At 41.2% G+C, this 14,737-nt stretch overlaps 1 protein-coding gene across 5 annotated transcripts in view; it reads right to left on the bottom strand.

Annotated features, from left to right (window-relative positions):
• The window catches only part of esrrga (estrogen-related receptor gamma a), a gene marked incomplete at both ends in the record, with an annotated part of 66,523 nt that overhangs the window by 18,876 nt on the left and 32,910 nt on the right, over positions 1–14,737 (bottom strand). For 3 of the 5 annotated variants that reach the window (XM_083900432.1, XM_083900433.1, XM_083900434.1), the window contains 2 exons: positions 5,275–5,436; positions 9,039–9,149. In XM_083900432.1, coding sequence (XP_083756558.1) covers positions 5,275–5,436; positions 9,039–9,149 — 273 coding nt within the window. Of the gene's footprint in view, positions 1–5,274; positions 5,458–9,038; positions 9,150–14,737 lie in introns of all 5 variants that reach the window. The other 2 variants (XM_083900431.1, XM_083900430.1) reach the window with 1 other exon arrangement.

Below are 14,737 nucleotides of genomic sequence, written 5' to 3'. Positions count from 1 at the left end.
AGGTCATGCAGGAAACCACAAAATGTGCTTGAGTTGCTTCACTTAACTTAGGTGAAAAATGTGCGTAATGCATTATCTGAAGAGGCAAAAGGTTTTGAAATTCAATTCTTCCCAATGGAAGAGAAAGTGATTGTTGGGAATGGGATGAATGGGATGAATGGGATGGCTTGGCAAAATGTTGGATTATCAATTCAAGCTATTGGTTCCAATTGACTATGATATACAGTATGATATGATACTCCAGAAATTCGTTTACACTAATTCGCTCATTACACTCGGGGAAACCGAATGCAGTGTGACGACACCTCGATTGCTGCTGCTTTAGTACAATGAAATTGTTGACTGCCAAGGTATTGTGAGTCTTAATATTAATAAAACTGCACAAGAGAGGTAAATATTGCATATTAATATGGATTATGTAAACATGCAAGCACACGTTTAGCGTGTATATGATTTCGCTTTAATATAAAAATTGCACGCTCAGCAAAGAAACACAAATGTAATGTCACCAGTGCTCAATTACTGGTTGAATACTAATCGAGTACTAATTGCTGCATCCCCTCCTCTTCACCTGGTCTCTCATCACAGCCCCCCCCCCACACACACACACCTCCACCTCCCCATTTTCACAGCTCAATCATACCACGTTACTGTCGACACCTAGACCGCTTATCCTGAGTGTCAAAATTGAAAGGGGAAATGAGAGAAAGAAAGTGAGGTAAAATGACTGCGAGGAAAGAAAGCGCAAGTAAAAAGAGATAGGGAAGCGAGAGAATAGTGCAGGGGAAGGGAAGGGAAGGGAAGGGGGGGAAGAGCAATTTCTTTCTTGAATAAAGAACAAATGGGGGAGGGGATTGTAACAAAAAAAAAAGAAAAAAGAAAAGCACTAATGGCAAGGCCCCTGGTTCGTTATTGGTTCTGGCTCTTATTCGTTGATTCATTCATTCGTTTGTTCTCGGCTCTTTGGTCAAGTCAAGTGTTCGTCTGTCTGTCTCCCTGTCTCCCTTTGTGTCCATGAGTCTAGATAAGAGCCGCTAGCACGAGTGCCCAGTAGACATTTAGTTATTAGACAGAGAGGGAGAGAGAGTGAGAGCGAGAGAGAGAAGGGGGTAATTCTACAGACAGATAAATGGCTCACTTTGAATGGCCTTTCTTTCCTTTAATTCACTCTCTGATTCCCTCCTGTTTAAATATTTGCTCCTCTTCTCGACTATACACACACACACACACACTCTTCTGCAACCATTCATTTGGTTCGACTAACCAAAACTTTATACCGTACCTTAATCATAACCAGTCTGTGCCGGACCCTAACCGAAGTTCAAGCATCGAGCACATAACCTTAACCACGGCCACAGAAATACAGCTCTGTGCCTCATTAAAACCAAGCTTTGATCTCCACGAGGACTTTGGACCTGGTACCAGACCAGTTGCCAGGATCACACGTGGCACAGTGTGAGCTCATCTTCTTGAGCCAAATTGACATTACTTCATTACAGGATCATATTTGAACTGCTGGTGGCACTCAAAATAAGGACGGTGATGACAATTTCCTGGCTGTGATTGTGGTTAGGGTTTAGGCACGAAAAAAAACAAAACATCTTGACGTATTACACAAAACCACCAACCCCTACTCCTCCTGGTGAGATCTCTGCCTCTAATGATTGGTAACTCCACATTTTAAATGTAGATATAAATGAAACAACTGTTTTATTTCTGTACGGAATGGACACATGTAAAATGGTTTTCAGAAAAGCTACGTTTGTTTTCCCCGGGATACCAAGCTGTCTGGGTCCTCGACATTCAGCTTCTATTTTTATTTTATTTTTGAATGTGGGATGTAAAGTTCTCACTGTAAGGTTCCCTATCATATCATATCTAATAACAGTCTTCTTTTAGATGTGTTAGACTAAAAACTTAGGGCAATCGGTCCTTTTCTGTAGCTGCCCCTAAACTCTGGAAGTTACCCATAGAAATGAAATCTGCCCCCACCATCGGACCTTTTAAATCACTTTTAAAGACCTACCTCTTCTCTTTGGCCCAGACACTTCTATCAAGATTTTACCTTTTTTTTTTTTTAACTATTTTATTATGTTACTATTTTTCAGTTTTACACCTTTTATGTTGCTGTGCCTTTAACTCTTTAGAGCACTTTGGTCGACCTTGGTTGTGTTTAAATGTGCTCTAGAAATAAAGTTGACTTGACATAATGACGTATGACAGTGTCAGCTGCAGCAGCAACAGCATCTTGGAGATGCAAACATACAGTAAATAAGGGAGAATCCTGTCTCTGCAGAGCGCAAGCTGCTGGTTTAGTGGAGAGACACAGTGTGCATCACATACTCCACAACTATATAAGCTGGCTCATAAATACCTGTGTCTTCCAGCACTGAGTGTGTGTTCTCATCCAGCTCTACATGATCCTGATCAGAATGACAGATCCTGAGTTTCCGGCAAATATTATCAGAAATTAAGTTGGACTGTTTGCCTCCACTATTGATTTTATGTTCTACTGAGCATGATTTTAGGAAAAAGTGACAGCCCTAACGCAGACATTGCCAGATATCAGCGCTTACACATGTACGGACGCACGAGTGACTCAGCAGAAACACCCCTCATTGTCACAGGTTTATATGCTGGCATGCATTTACTATGTGCTTCATCTTTTTTTTTCCAAACGGTAGATGTGCGTGTGTGAGGGTGCGTGTGTGTGTGTGTGTGACAGCGTCTCCGTTCGTCCTGTGATAATATGAGACACACACTGTGTCTGAAACCTCATTTTCCTCTCCTAATAACATATCAAATGTTTGCATATAGGCAGTATCATGAAGGAAATGAGCACACACACACACACACACACACACACACACACACGGATTTAGAATAAAAGAACCAATCAAAGAGATATGTGCATATATGTGTGTGTGCGTGTTGTCACAAGTCTCTAAGGTTGGGTGACTGTGTGTCAAACATGACTAGCAACACACACACACATGCACCCGAGCACACACACACACGCACGCACACATTCCCTTGCCTTGTTATCCGGGGGCCTGTCTCGCAGGCAGCCTCTCTAACGCTGAGTGATGTTTAAATTAGTTTACAATTTAGCCTCCTCGCTATCTGCAGACGGCTCTTAACTCAGTGTGTGTATGCGCTGTGTGTTTGTGTGTGTGTGTGTGAGCGTAACAAATTGTTGCCAGTACGGCAGACATCTAATGACTTCAAATTAGCTGCCTGGCGCTCGCCTTGACACGTTGTTACCACTGTTAGCAGCCTGTGTGTGCGTGTGTGTGTGTGTGCTGTGCTCGGTCTTTTCTCTGTGACTGTGTGTGTGTGTGTGTGCCGCACAGCCATATCATGAAGCATAAATTGGCTTCACCTCTCCTCTCTTTGCCTCTTTTTTTTTCCTCTTTGTCTCTCTCCATCAATTTGATTAAAAAAGTTACTGTACCATGGCGAGCGAAGATGTGTGTCTGTATGCATTCACACGTGCACGCACACACACACACACACACACAGAGAATGGGGGAGAGAGAGAGAAATGTACGAGATGTAAAACAAAACAGCTGCAAAAAGGGTTAACAGGTCGATTCTGTTCAATTCTATTCAAGACTTAAGTCATCGTAGACTCATCATTGTTTGCCTTTTGTGCATGTGTGTGTGTGTGTGTGTCGTACTTCTTTTCGACACCATGAGTGAACAGTGGGTGACTTTTTTGTGTGTGTGCGCGAGCATTAGATCAGCGTTCAGAGTTGTAAACGTGAGTATTTCATAAGGTGTTCAAATCTGTCTCTCTCCCTCTCACACCCACACACTTGGAAGATGAAGAGTTCCATCTCTCTCCGCGAGCGGTGGATTGCCTTTTTTCGCTCGTCTAATCACACCATCTTCTCTCCTCCGCCAAACAATCGCTGTGTTTCAGTTTCTCTCCACACAGAGCACTACACACGCGCAGGTACACGCAAACACACACGACTGACATAATGTGTATCTTTTTGTAGTATATCATTATGTGTGTATACATTATGTACTGTATAGTGTGTAAATAGAAGGAAAGGTAACATTGATTATAAGGGCAGCAAATAAGAGGCATCACATGGAGATGAGAAAAATAAAAATAAAAACTATATGGATTCATATATTCTTCTGCTTATCGCCCAGACGGCAGCACAGAGATCAATCCACTAACAAGAAGCAGTGCATCTTCTCATCTTACTTTTTCTCCATATACATAAAGATACATAGAAAAATACATAAACTATCATTTGGAGACCCTGTTATCCACCGCCATCGACTTTACTGATATAGATTTACACAGCATGTCTGAGTGATATTTATGTCTCTGTTATTTCTCCCTATACTTTTACAACCCACTGAGCAGTGGCATCAGGGATGATTCTGTTCTATTCTATACTATAATGGGACTAACCTCTCTCCTAATCTGTGCAAATCTGAGACACTGCTCTTTCTGCCTCTCTGCTGTGACAGCAGGATTCCTCGCTGAGGCCAAACCCAGATTATAACTTTCCTCTCTTTTGTTTCATCTTTCACCATCTTCCTCTGTGTTTAAGTGTCTATGAATAGGCCTACATACATTTTCTTATTTTATTTATTATTATTATTGCTGAATTACAGCCGAATTGACAAAATAAGACAAAAGTAAAAAATTATATATATAAAAGTAAACCTTTCAGCCCAAGGGACATTAGAGGATGTAAATGACAGATTGTATTCTTTCTACGAGCTAAGTATCACCCTTTTTTAAATAAAGTTTTTAAATTTAAAGGTTATAACAGCTTAAAACGGTAGCTGGGCTACAATGTAGTTCACTATTCATTACTGTAGTTCACCTGGTGGGTAGAAAAGTAAAATGACAGGAGGTGAAGATTTACTCATAAAAACAATGTTCGCGTGCTAAAGCTAAGGAGATTTTGGAAAGCTAAGGAGAGATCAGGTGAAAAGGTCAACAATTCTCACCTCTCCCCCACATGTACTGTATGTGTATTCATATGTGTGTGTGTAGGAGAGGGCGTGGTCAGTTGGAGAGGTCAGTAGTTCAAAATGTCTGTCTGCAAGGATTAGGGTGAAAGGTCACACCTTAGTGCCAGGTGTACGTGTGTGTTATGCAACTGCATCTGGAGCAGTTAATCCAAACCATGTACTCTCTGCCACTTCACACAGCATGACGGGACTGGGTATGTATATATATATATTCACTCTGACAGGAGTCGTCATACGTGCGGGTCAGTGTGAAAGTCAGGATTTACCTACCTGGGATATGTTTGGCCCAGCCGATGTTGACCACCAGCTCTCTGTCCGCGAGGTCACAGAGCGTAGTCAGGGCCTTGATGTCACTGTCGGGTACGGTCGGGTCGGGCATAGCGTAAATCTTCTCTGGCTCGGCCACCAGCAGGTGAGAGACGATTTTGTTATCTGCAAGGCAGCCAAAGGCAACTGACATGACCACCAGACAAGGAGAAAGACACAGAGACAGAGAGATGGTGAATTTTTCCGCTGCGTCGGGCTGCAAGCTGTTCCACACCAATGCGGTGCTTAAAAAAAAATGTGAAAGGTCATATGCAAAGTCCCTGATAAGATAGCAGATACGTAAACATGTTGGTCTACAAGAAAACTGCTGACATTGACATTGGACAGAATAAATGCACATATTGCATAAAATCAAAACACAATACATTTTCAGTATACTGCATTTTATACAACCCCTGGTATATAAGAGTTGTTAGACTCTCAAAAAACATCATCCTTGTATACAGTAAATCATAATTAATCCTTCAAAAATGTCATGCATTTGTTTAAAAAAAATACATTTATATGAGGATTTGTAGCTCACACCATAATTTTTTCTATTAAAAAAAAAAGAGTCTACATCTGTGCGATCTAATGAGAAACGCTTGCATTATCAACAATCAAAAGGTGCCTGGGTAAATTAAATCCAGTAATTTGTCAGGACTTAACATGACAATGCACTCCACAAAAGATAAAAATAAACAAAAAAATGACTGAAACGGTTCCAGACGCTCCAAGGTGTGATTAAAGCAGATTACTGCTGGTAATCAGGTTGCTTATTGGTGGCATAGTGTTTTATTTTGTATCACATCTTTAAAAAAAAAAAAAAAAAGGTTTGTGATACACACACACACACACACACGCAAGAAAATACAATGCTGAAAGCCAAACAGCTCAGCTGGTAATAGTGACATGTGGTGATGAGATCTCTATGGCCCATTAGTAACAGACTGATACCCTGTTTCCAAATTAATCCACTGACTAATCAAGCATGGGAATTATAACGGGGGGATAGAAGGGCAAGATGGGAGCAAGTGACAGAGGAAAGGAAAGGAAAGGAAAGGAGATAGAGAAGGAGGGATAAGCAGTAAACACAGAGAGGTAGAAAAAAGAGACGGAGTGTGAAAGACGGACAGAAAGAGACAAGAGAATGACAGCTGAAGAGAGATAAACAGCAAGAAAGTGTTAAACAGAGTTAGGAGGATGATTCTATATCGATCGGACACTCCCCATCTCTAATTCTGCAACACATACACACACTCACTAATCCAAACTATACATGTATACATACACTATAAGTATATGTATATGTATATATGTATATATACATATATATATATATATATATATATATATTTATTCTGTTCTCTCTATAGCTCCAGCTCCAGGGTCGTTTAAGACCAACCAATCCTGGTCACACTGCAGTTATCTGTGGGTAAATCTTATTTAATGTTTTCCTAATTAGAATCAATGGAAGCCCATTTCCAAACCCTGGGCTATTGTTCTGTTCTCAGACAATCAATGGGGACACAGAGGCTTGGGACTGGGCTACAGATAGATAGGCTCACAGAGAGAGAGACATCGACTGTGTGTGTGTGTGAGAGAGAGAGACAGAAATAGAGGAAGTCCATGTCAACACAACATTGTTTTTGTGAGAGTGGTGGTGCTCACAGACGCGAGGAAATATCACTATTTGTAGAAAACACTGAGTAAATCTTGCAATACATGTAAATACACACATTCTAAATGTTTATCCCATAATTTCAATGATTAGTAATGCAGAAGGCCTGGTAAACTGCTGTGCAGCCATTCAGCATATTAGTTAAAAGCAGAATATGCTCCGGCTTTAAGCAAAATGGGCTTTAGGGACCAAGCTGCTAAACACTGCACACACCGCAGAATTTCTCTCTCTCTGTGTGTGTGTGTGTGTGAGCAGACAGTTAGCTGGAGAGCTAACTGTAGTTTAATGTGGTTGCCAGATTGGGTTTAATCCGGATTAGAGTTTTGGCTAGTCCCCCCCCCCCCCCCCCCCCGTCCCTCTTTCCCTCCCCCCTCCCGTCTGCCGTCTCCCTCTCAGTCTAATTCACTCCCTTCCCTTGTTAATTTTTCAATCATCAGTCTTTGGCGATGGATTTATTCTTTAAAAAACGCAGCCAATCCTGGCCAGCACTAAATGAATACCTTTATCGTGAAATATTACACAGATAAAATGTTATGACCCCAAACTGGTAGCAGTGGAGATGGGGAAATAAACTTGGTCCCAAACAGATGGGCTTCTCACTACCCTGTGTCTATTTATATGTGTGTGTTTGTGTGTCCCTGAGTGTGTGTTTTAATGGTTTTACTGTCCAACTGTTTCCATTAGGGTAGAGACTAATGGAGAAGTAGCCCTTTGTACCTCTGTTCCCTGAACAATAACTCCTTCCTGTTAGATGAACACAGCCTCTACCCAGTCCCAGTGATATCATGGGCTTGAACTGGGATTATATATATATATATATATATATATATATATATATATATATATATATATATATATATATATATATATATATATATATATATATATATATATATATATATATATATATGTGCATTTCTAGAGGACGTTACTTGGACACTGCTGATTGTACACAGCAGAGTAATGTGACGGTTAGTTCTGGTGGTTCCTGGTTTCCATTATTTTAACATGACCAGATTTTCCTCTGGATTCCTCCCTTAGTCCAAGGATGTGCAAACTAGATTATTTAGAGAAATTGACCATAATTTGGCTGGTGACCTGTCCAGGTTGTACCCTGCAAACTGGGATTGGATAAGTATGAAAGGATGTCCACCCAATGTGGAAATATATTATTATAAGATATAAATACCCTGATGTTTTTATTGAAATTGTCAGTCAGTCTAAACAGACGTCTCCACTGCTTTATGACTCCTTGTGGCAGAGCTTATCGCAGGAATTAGTGTAACGTGAAGGAAAGTTAACTGGCCAAAGAATAAGGGGATGGCAACATAACGGTGGACAGCAGTGAAGAGCAGCACGTTAAAGAGCAACAGCACGTTACCTTTTTCCAAGGCATTGTTTTTGTGTTTTCTTCAATTAGATGTAGGGTTGCAAAATTCTGGAAATGAAAGGGAATAAACTGGAAATGTGTAAAGTTGATAAAAATATAGTGTAGCATAATCTAGGCAAAACAAAGATTATGCCTAGATTTACCTACTATATTTATGCTCCCAACCTTCAACTTTGAAAATGTCCAGTTTATTCTCATAAATTCCTGTTAATTCACATGCCAATTTGTTAATTCACTTTCCAATTAGCAATATTTCCAAAATTCCTAAACCAACGTTTCCGTGGGAAATTTGAATTTTCCATCCCTTTGCAACCCTGATTAGCTGTAATGATACTACAAGACCGTCTTCTAATACGTAAATGATCACAAAATTGCTGTATCATGACTATACTGCTATTACAGACCATGTATTGTATATTGTGTTGTCTTAAGTGAAGCTGCGATTCCCACACCTACTGTCAATGGTCTTTATTGAACCTCTGCGTACAGTGCTGGCTACTGTTACCACATATGAGTTACAGTGTCCCGAGGACATCCTGCAGCTTCCTGTCCTTGAGAATCACTGCTCAACCTCAAACAGAAAAAAAAGGATTCATGCACACTGAGTTTATCAGTCACACTTTTTCTTTTTGTTATGTTGCGTGTTTGTGTTCTTACATGGCTTCTTGGGGGGCAGAGCCAGCTGCGGATTCAGGTACGGACTGTTGTCTGCGTCTATCCGGCGCTTGTACTTCTGTCTCCCACCGCGAACCCTGTCCAGACGAACACCTGTAAGGAAAGGGACATCGAGACAAAGCATATGTCAGTACAGTCGTCGCTTGTATGGAAAGAGAGAGAGCACAGAAACAAAAGGGAGGCATGGAAAAAGTCTGGGATTAAATGAAGGTTACACATGAAATGAGTATTAAGTGCTATGTTGCTCCCTCACCAGCCTCTTTTACTCTACAAACAAATTCACATGGACGCAATCTAAGCATCTTCCTCATTTCTCTCATTCCTCTGTCTCTGGGTTTCTGACTCTTTTCCTCCGTCTCTTGCCCAATCTCTGTCTCTCTGCGTCTTGTTAATTAATTGACACAAAGGACTCTTAATTTAATTAGGGCCTATCTCTTCAGGGATTGGATGTTACCGTGGTTACCACTTAAAGATGGATAAAGACGACAGAGGTGTCATGTACTCGGGAGGAGGAGGAGGAGGAGAATGGGGGGGATCATAAGGAGTTATGAAATGTTTTGTGAAATCAACTCTTCACTAACAACAGAAGTGAAATAAATAATTTGTTGATGTGACGTATCTGTGTCACTCCTTTCACGTCATATAGATGTTTTCAAGTACTAATGATTGTGTTTTCATGTGATGTCATTTCTTCAAAAGTTACTCATTTGACAATACACAAACACCATCTATAGCAACTGGAATGGAACGCAAGGTCATGTTGTTTGAATGCTGCTTTGAAGGAGATGTTTGTCAGTGTTTAAAACAGGGGCCTCAAACTCAAAATGACCTGGGGCCAGTTAACTTCTAGTCCAGCCAGGAGGGGGCCAGCGCCGGTAAAGTGGAAAAACAGTCGGGGAAAAATTTACTCTTGACATTGAAATTATATCTTGATAATCCATTATGGTATTGCAATTTCAAATTTTCAAAGTAAAAGCATCACATGATGAGGGTGATGATGCAAAAATTAATCTATATATAACAAAAACTAGTTCACTCTTCCAGGCATGTTTGTGAGAACATTTACAAACCTCTAACTAACCTAGAAAAGATTCTGCTTTGTGATCAGCACATGACACAAGTGTGTGTGTGAGATGATAGTTAGACAGAAGGCCTGACAGTCCAGGTACAGTGGGGGGGGGGGCAGTGTCAGCAAACGGTCAAGTAACTCCCAACCCCGGGGGGTACAAACACACTCACACACACATTTACACGTCTATCTGTGTTTGTGTTCCTCTAACCCACACACACTTGTGTTGTGTTCACTCACTCCCTGTGTCAGTGACTGGTCAGAGAAGGAGAGCAGGACAGAGTTAGGAAAGGATGAAAAAAAAAAGAATAAAAGACAGACAAGGTAAAACAAGGTAAATGTGGGAACCGCTACAGCTTTACACACTGCTTATTCATTAAAATAAACACATTCTCCCTCTACCACTTACAGTATAACCCCCTCCCCTCCTGTCTCTCTTTTACATTCAACTCCTTTTTCTTTTGCCTAAAGGAGCGACTGCTGCACTGAGCTCACTTCATAAAGAGCTCTCTCTAACTACCTCATCTATTTTCCAGCAAATTAACTCTGGCCCAGCACTGATTAATGATCAAATCTAAATGAATCAAATTAAAAATTGAAAATTATATTTCTAAAGCCCCCCCCCCCCAAAAAAAAAGAGACAGGAAGAGGCAAAGAGGGAGCGTGAGGGTGCTCTACCTTCATTTAACAAATGAGCCTTCAAATCATAAAGAATGGGCAAGGAGAGAAGATGGAGAGAGGAGAGGAAATGGAAGGATAAAGAAAATGTAAAGGTGAAAAAGAATAGGGGGCGAGAAAATAACATAATACGGAGAATAAGTAGGGGGTGGAATAAAAAAATGAGAAGAAAAAGAAATAACATTTGGATAGAAACGATAAAAGGCATTAATTGAACGGAGGACAGAGGAGGAAGGAGAAGAGCATATCGGTTAGAAAGTACGAGGGGAAGTAATGGATGTGATTTTAAACAAAAGAAAAAAGAACGACAGAAGTGAAATGAAAGAAAAGAAGATGTGAGAATAAAAGAAACTTAAAGAGGTTACAGACCTTCACTATATGTTTTATGATTAAGTCGACTAACAGTCCACCTCTACTCAGTCGACTTCTACTTCTAAGTAACACAATACTGAAAATTACTGAATATTTATCAAGCAATTGAACTTGTTAACTTATATTGTTACAGTAGAGCCGTTTTAAAAGGGCCTTAAGGGTTAATGAAGTACTCATGTACTGTATGTGCACATGCACAAACACACACACACACAACACTCTTGACAGTGATGAAGGTGAATCCTTTGTTGCTGTCTGTCAGTAACACCATCTGCACTGATCACATCAGTAAAGATTTTTACACTGCGCTGATGTCGCTCTGTGTATGTGTGTCTGTGTGTGTGCGTGTGTGTGTCTGTGTGTGTGTGTGTGTTCTTGAACAGTTGAGGGATTGCGAGTGAAATGCCTTTGACACCTAAGTGGTTTTGAAGAGAGAACCTGCAAGCGTGGAAAGAGAGAGAAAAAGAGGATTGGATTGATTTCAGATGGTCAATGATATGATAAGAGGAAGACGGGGGGGGAAAGAGAGGTGAGGAAGAAGTGAGAGAGGAGGAGGAGGAGGAGGAGGAGGAGGTGGGAAGACAAATAAAATTTGATCAGAGCAAAAGAAAGAGAGCGAGGGTGGAAAAGAAAGCAGGCGGGGGAGGTGGGGGGCATTTTAAGAGGCAATGAGGGGTGAGGAAGTGTGAGAGAAAGAGGGGAGTAGTTTTTATGATAATTGAAGATGTAACAGGGTTGAAGTCTTTTTTCATCCCAGCTCATAGGTTCATGTGTGTGTGTGTGTGTTAACATATTACCACCAAGTGGTTTCTTCTGTGGATTTAACAACTGATGGGTGAGGAGAGAAGTATAAGAATGGGAGAAGTTTCCCATAGTGAACCAAATTCATAATCATGTGGGGAAAAAAAGTGTGTAGGATCATGTGGTGACGTTTGTTTGGACCAAATCAGAGCAGCGCTGCCTGAGGCAGGAGACAGGTGGCTGTCACTGGTGTGAGAATGTGTGTGTGTGTGTGCGTTTATGACAACAGCCTTTAAAAAGAGTTGGCCTTTGAGGTCGTGTTCATGAAAAACACACTGTGTGGCTGCACAGTGATGTAATACTTGGAGTCGTTGGACTTGAGCACTGATGACGGGGACCTGGACTCCATCCCTGACTGCATTTAGACTAGAAAGTTGAGGATGAGGACAGATGGAAAAAGTCATTGAGTCTGTTTTCGTTTGTTTGCTTGTGGGTTTACAAAGACATGTATGTGGAAGCATGGGTGTGTGTTCACATCCATTCATGTGTCTTACATGTAAAATAATGTGCATTTTAGCTCTAAATCAAGCACTGGAGGCCATCTTGGCTCTTGTTCCAGACAAACGGGGAATCAACCTGGACTCGACTGGATGAGAGGAAGAGGAGGAGAGGGAAGATATGTAAAAGAGAAAAGGGAACATGAAAAGAAAAAACCCAACGTCCGATGAAAAGGTTGGGAAATAAGAGAGAGGGTTGGAGTTTGTTCCACGTGAGACCCTTAGTGTGTCGCCTTTACCTACACAGAAGGTTAGTAAAGGCAACAGTTTGATATGAGAACACAGCTACGATCTCTATCCTCTCGTCTCCTCTCCTCAATCCCATTATTGCTCTATTCTGACTGAGATGCAACCAGATGCCACACACACACACACACACACTCAGGACAGACACAACATTGCCAGATTTAGCTACAAGTTTCCCATGGGGGAAACACCAGACGCCACCAGTTGTCTGGCACTCGCCCGTTTCCCCGACCTCTTTTCTTGTCTTCTTCCCCCACCCAGTCACTCATCCTCTACTTTCATTATTTTCTTCTTCTTCTCATCACCTAAACCACTTTCTTATTCTTGTAATTGTATTTTCATATTTCAATCAGGAAGTTGGTGGTTCGATAACCAGCTCCTCTCGTTCAATTGTTGTGAATGTGACGTTAAATAATTCATATTCATCTTATTGTTTCCAGTATAGCAAATCATACACACAAACACGTTTATTTGTATCTCTTAATCTATCGCGAGTGATCACAACATTTAGAAACGTTATCGCGTATCGCATGATTTCCTAACATACAAGCGTTTGTATATTGTGAGTAAACCTGTGCTGCCCGTTGTTTTAATGGTGTGTGTGTGCAGTGATGAGATTGGATACCAGAAGTCATGATCGTTGAGCTATAAGGAGAGTTATGACGCACACCACCAGCTGTATACACACAAACACACACACACCTGCAACGTTCACATAGACTGGGGCCTTCCACCCGATCTCACTCATTAGGTCTTAGAGGCCATGGGGAGCACGGCCAAAGTTGGCACGAGCTGTAAGTGTGTCTGTGTGTGTGTGTGCGCACATGTGGGGCATTGAGCCAAGGTTTATATTTGCAGTCTGTGGACTTTTTTTCTCTCGACTCGTCTACCATCTGAGTCCAGCTGGCCATTTACAGCATTACAGCAATGTGGAAGGCTTCGGGTTTTTTGGATTCAACACGTTCTGTCTGTTCAAACCATTATTCATCAGACGTGCCATCATCAAAGACGCTCTGTTGTAAAGGGAGCAAATCTGTCAATATGTAGAATGTACATGAATACTGAATGTATATGGCTGGCTCCTGGACGGCGTGGCCATGCCAACACCTTTCATGTTCAAATGTGTGATCCGTGTTTTGTATTATGAACATGATATTCGCACAAATCGGCACTGAATATCTGTCTTACTCATCCGTTTGTGTGAAATAAATAACTAATGCCTGTGCTCACATTTCTGAACAAAAACATTACTCACTGTCCTGTCTATAGATGATGCTTTTGGCACAAATGAGGGTGACGACGACTATCGATTAATCTGCTTAATTATAAGAACAGTGAATAACCTGTGGTTAAGTTAGCCCAGGTTAGGGCTAGAAAAAGAGTTAGGGGTTGTTTTTTTTTTTTGTCTTGTAGCATCAACCTACTCTCCATAAAAAAACAATCTGTAGCTGCTTTCCAAAATTCTCACAGCACACCAAATCCATCAAAACACCACCATGTTTCAACATAAAAACGTCCCATTGTTTGGCCTCAAACTGCTGTCGCTCGCAAATAAATACAATTAAAATGTCTTTTATGGCGCGAGAAGCTGTTAAAATTCACCTTTTCCTGTTTCCTAATTTTTCATTACATCTTTTACCTGCAATTATACTCGTCTCTAAACACCCCCCCCCCCCCCCCCACCACCACCACCACCCCATCTCAAGGCAGATTGAAGCACCACCCCTGTGACCTTTCGGTCTTCAGCTGACGCATCATTATGACCTCATTAAAAATGGACAGACAGCCATTGCCAGAGGGGAAGTCCTCATAATGCAGTCAGGCTTTTTAATTGCCTTGGTCCAGAAATGAGTTGCTACATATTGGTGGCTGGGTGATCCATATTCATGTGTTCATTCCTTCAGTTTACCTCCTGCTCGTTTATGCCTCTCCTCTCAGTAGAGGGTGGGAAAACAATAATAAAATTCAGCCATCAAGTGTGTGTGTGTGTGTGTGTGTGTATGATCTGGGGCATGTTT

The sequence above is a fragment of the Microchirus variegatus genome (assembly GCF_963457635.1).
Source record: "Microchirus variegatus genome assembly, chromosome: 14".
In the NCBI taxonomy this organism is placed as follows: Eukaryota; Metazoa; Chordata; class Actinopteri; order Pleuronectiformes; family Soleidae; genus Microchirus; species Microchirus variegatus.
This window is presented reverse-complemented; position numbering and strand designations above follow the sequence as displayed.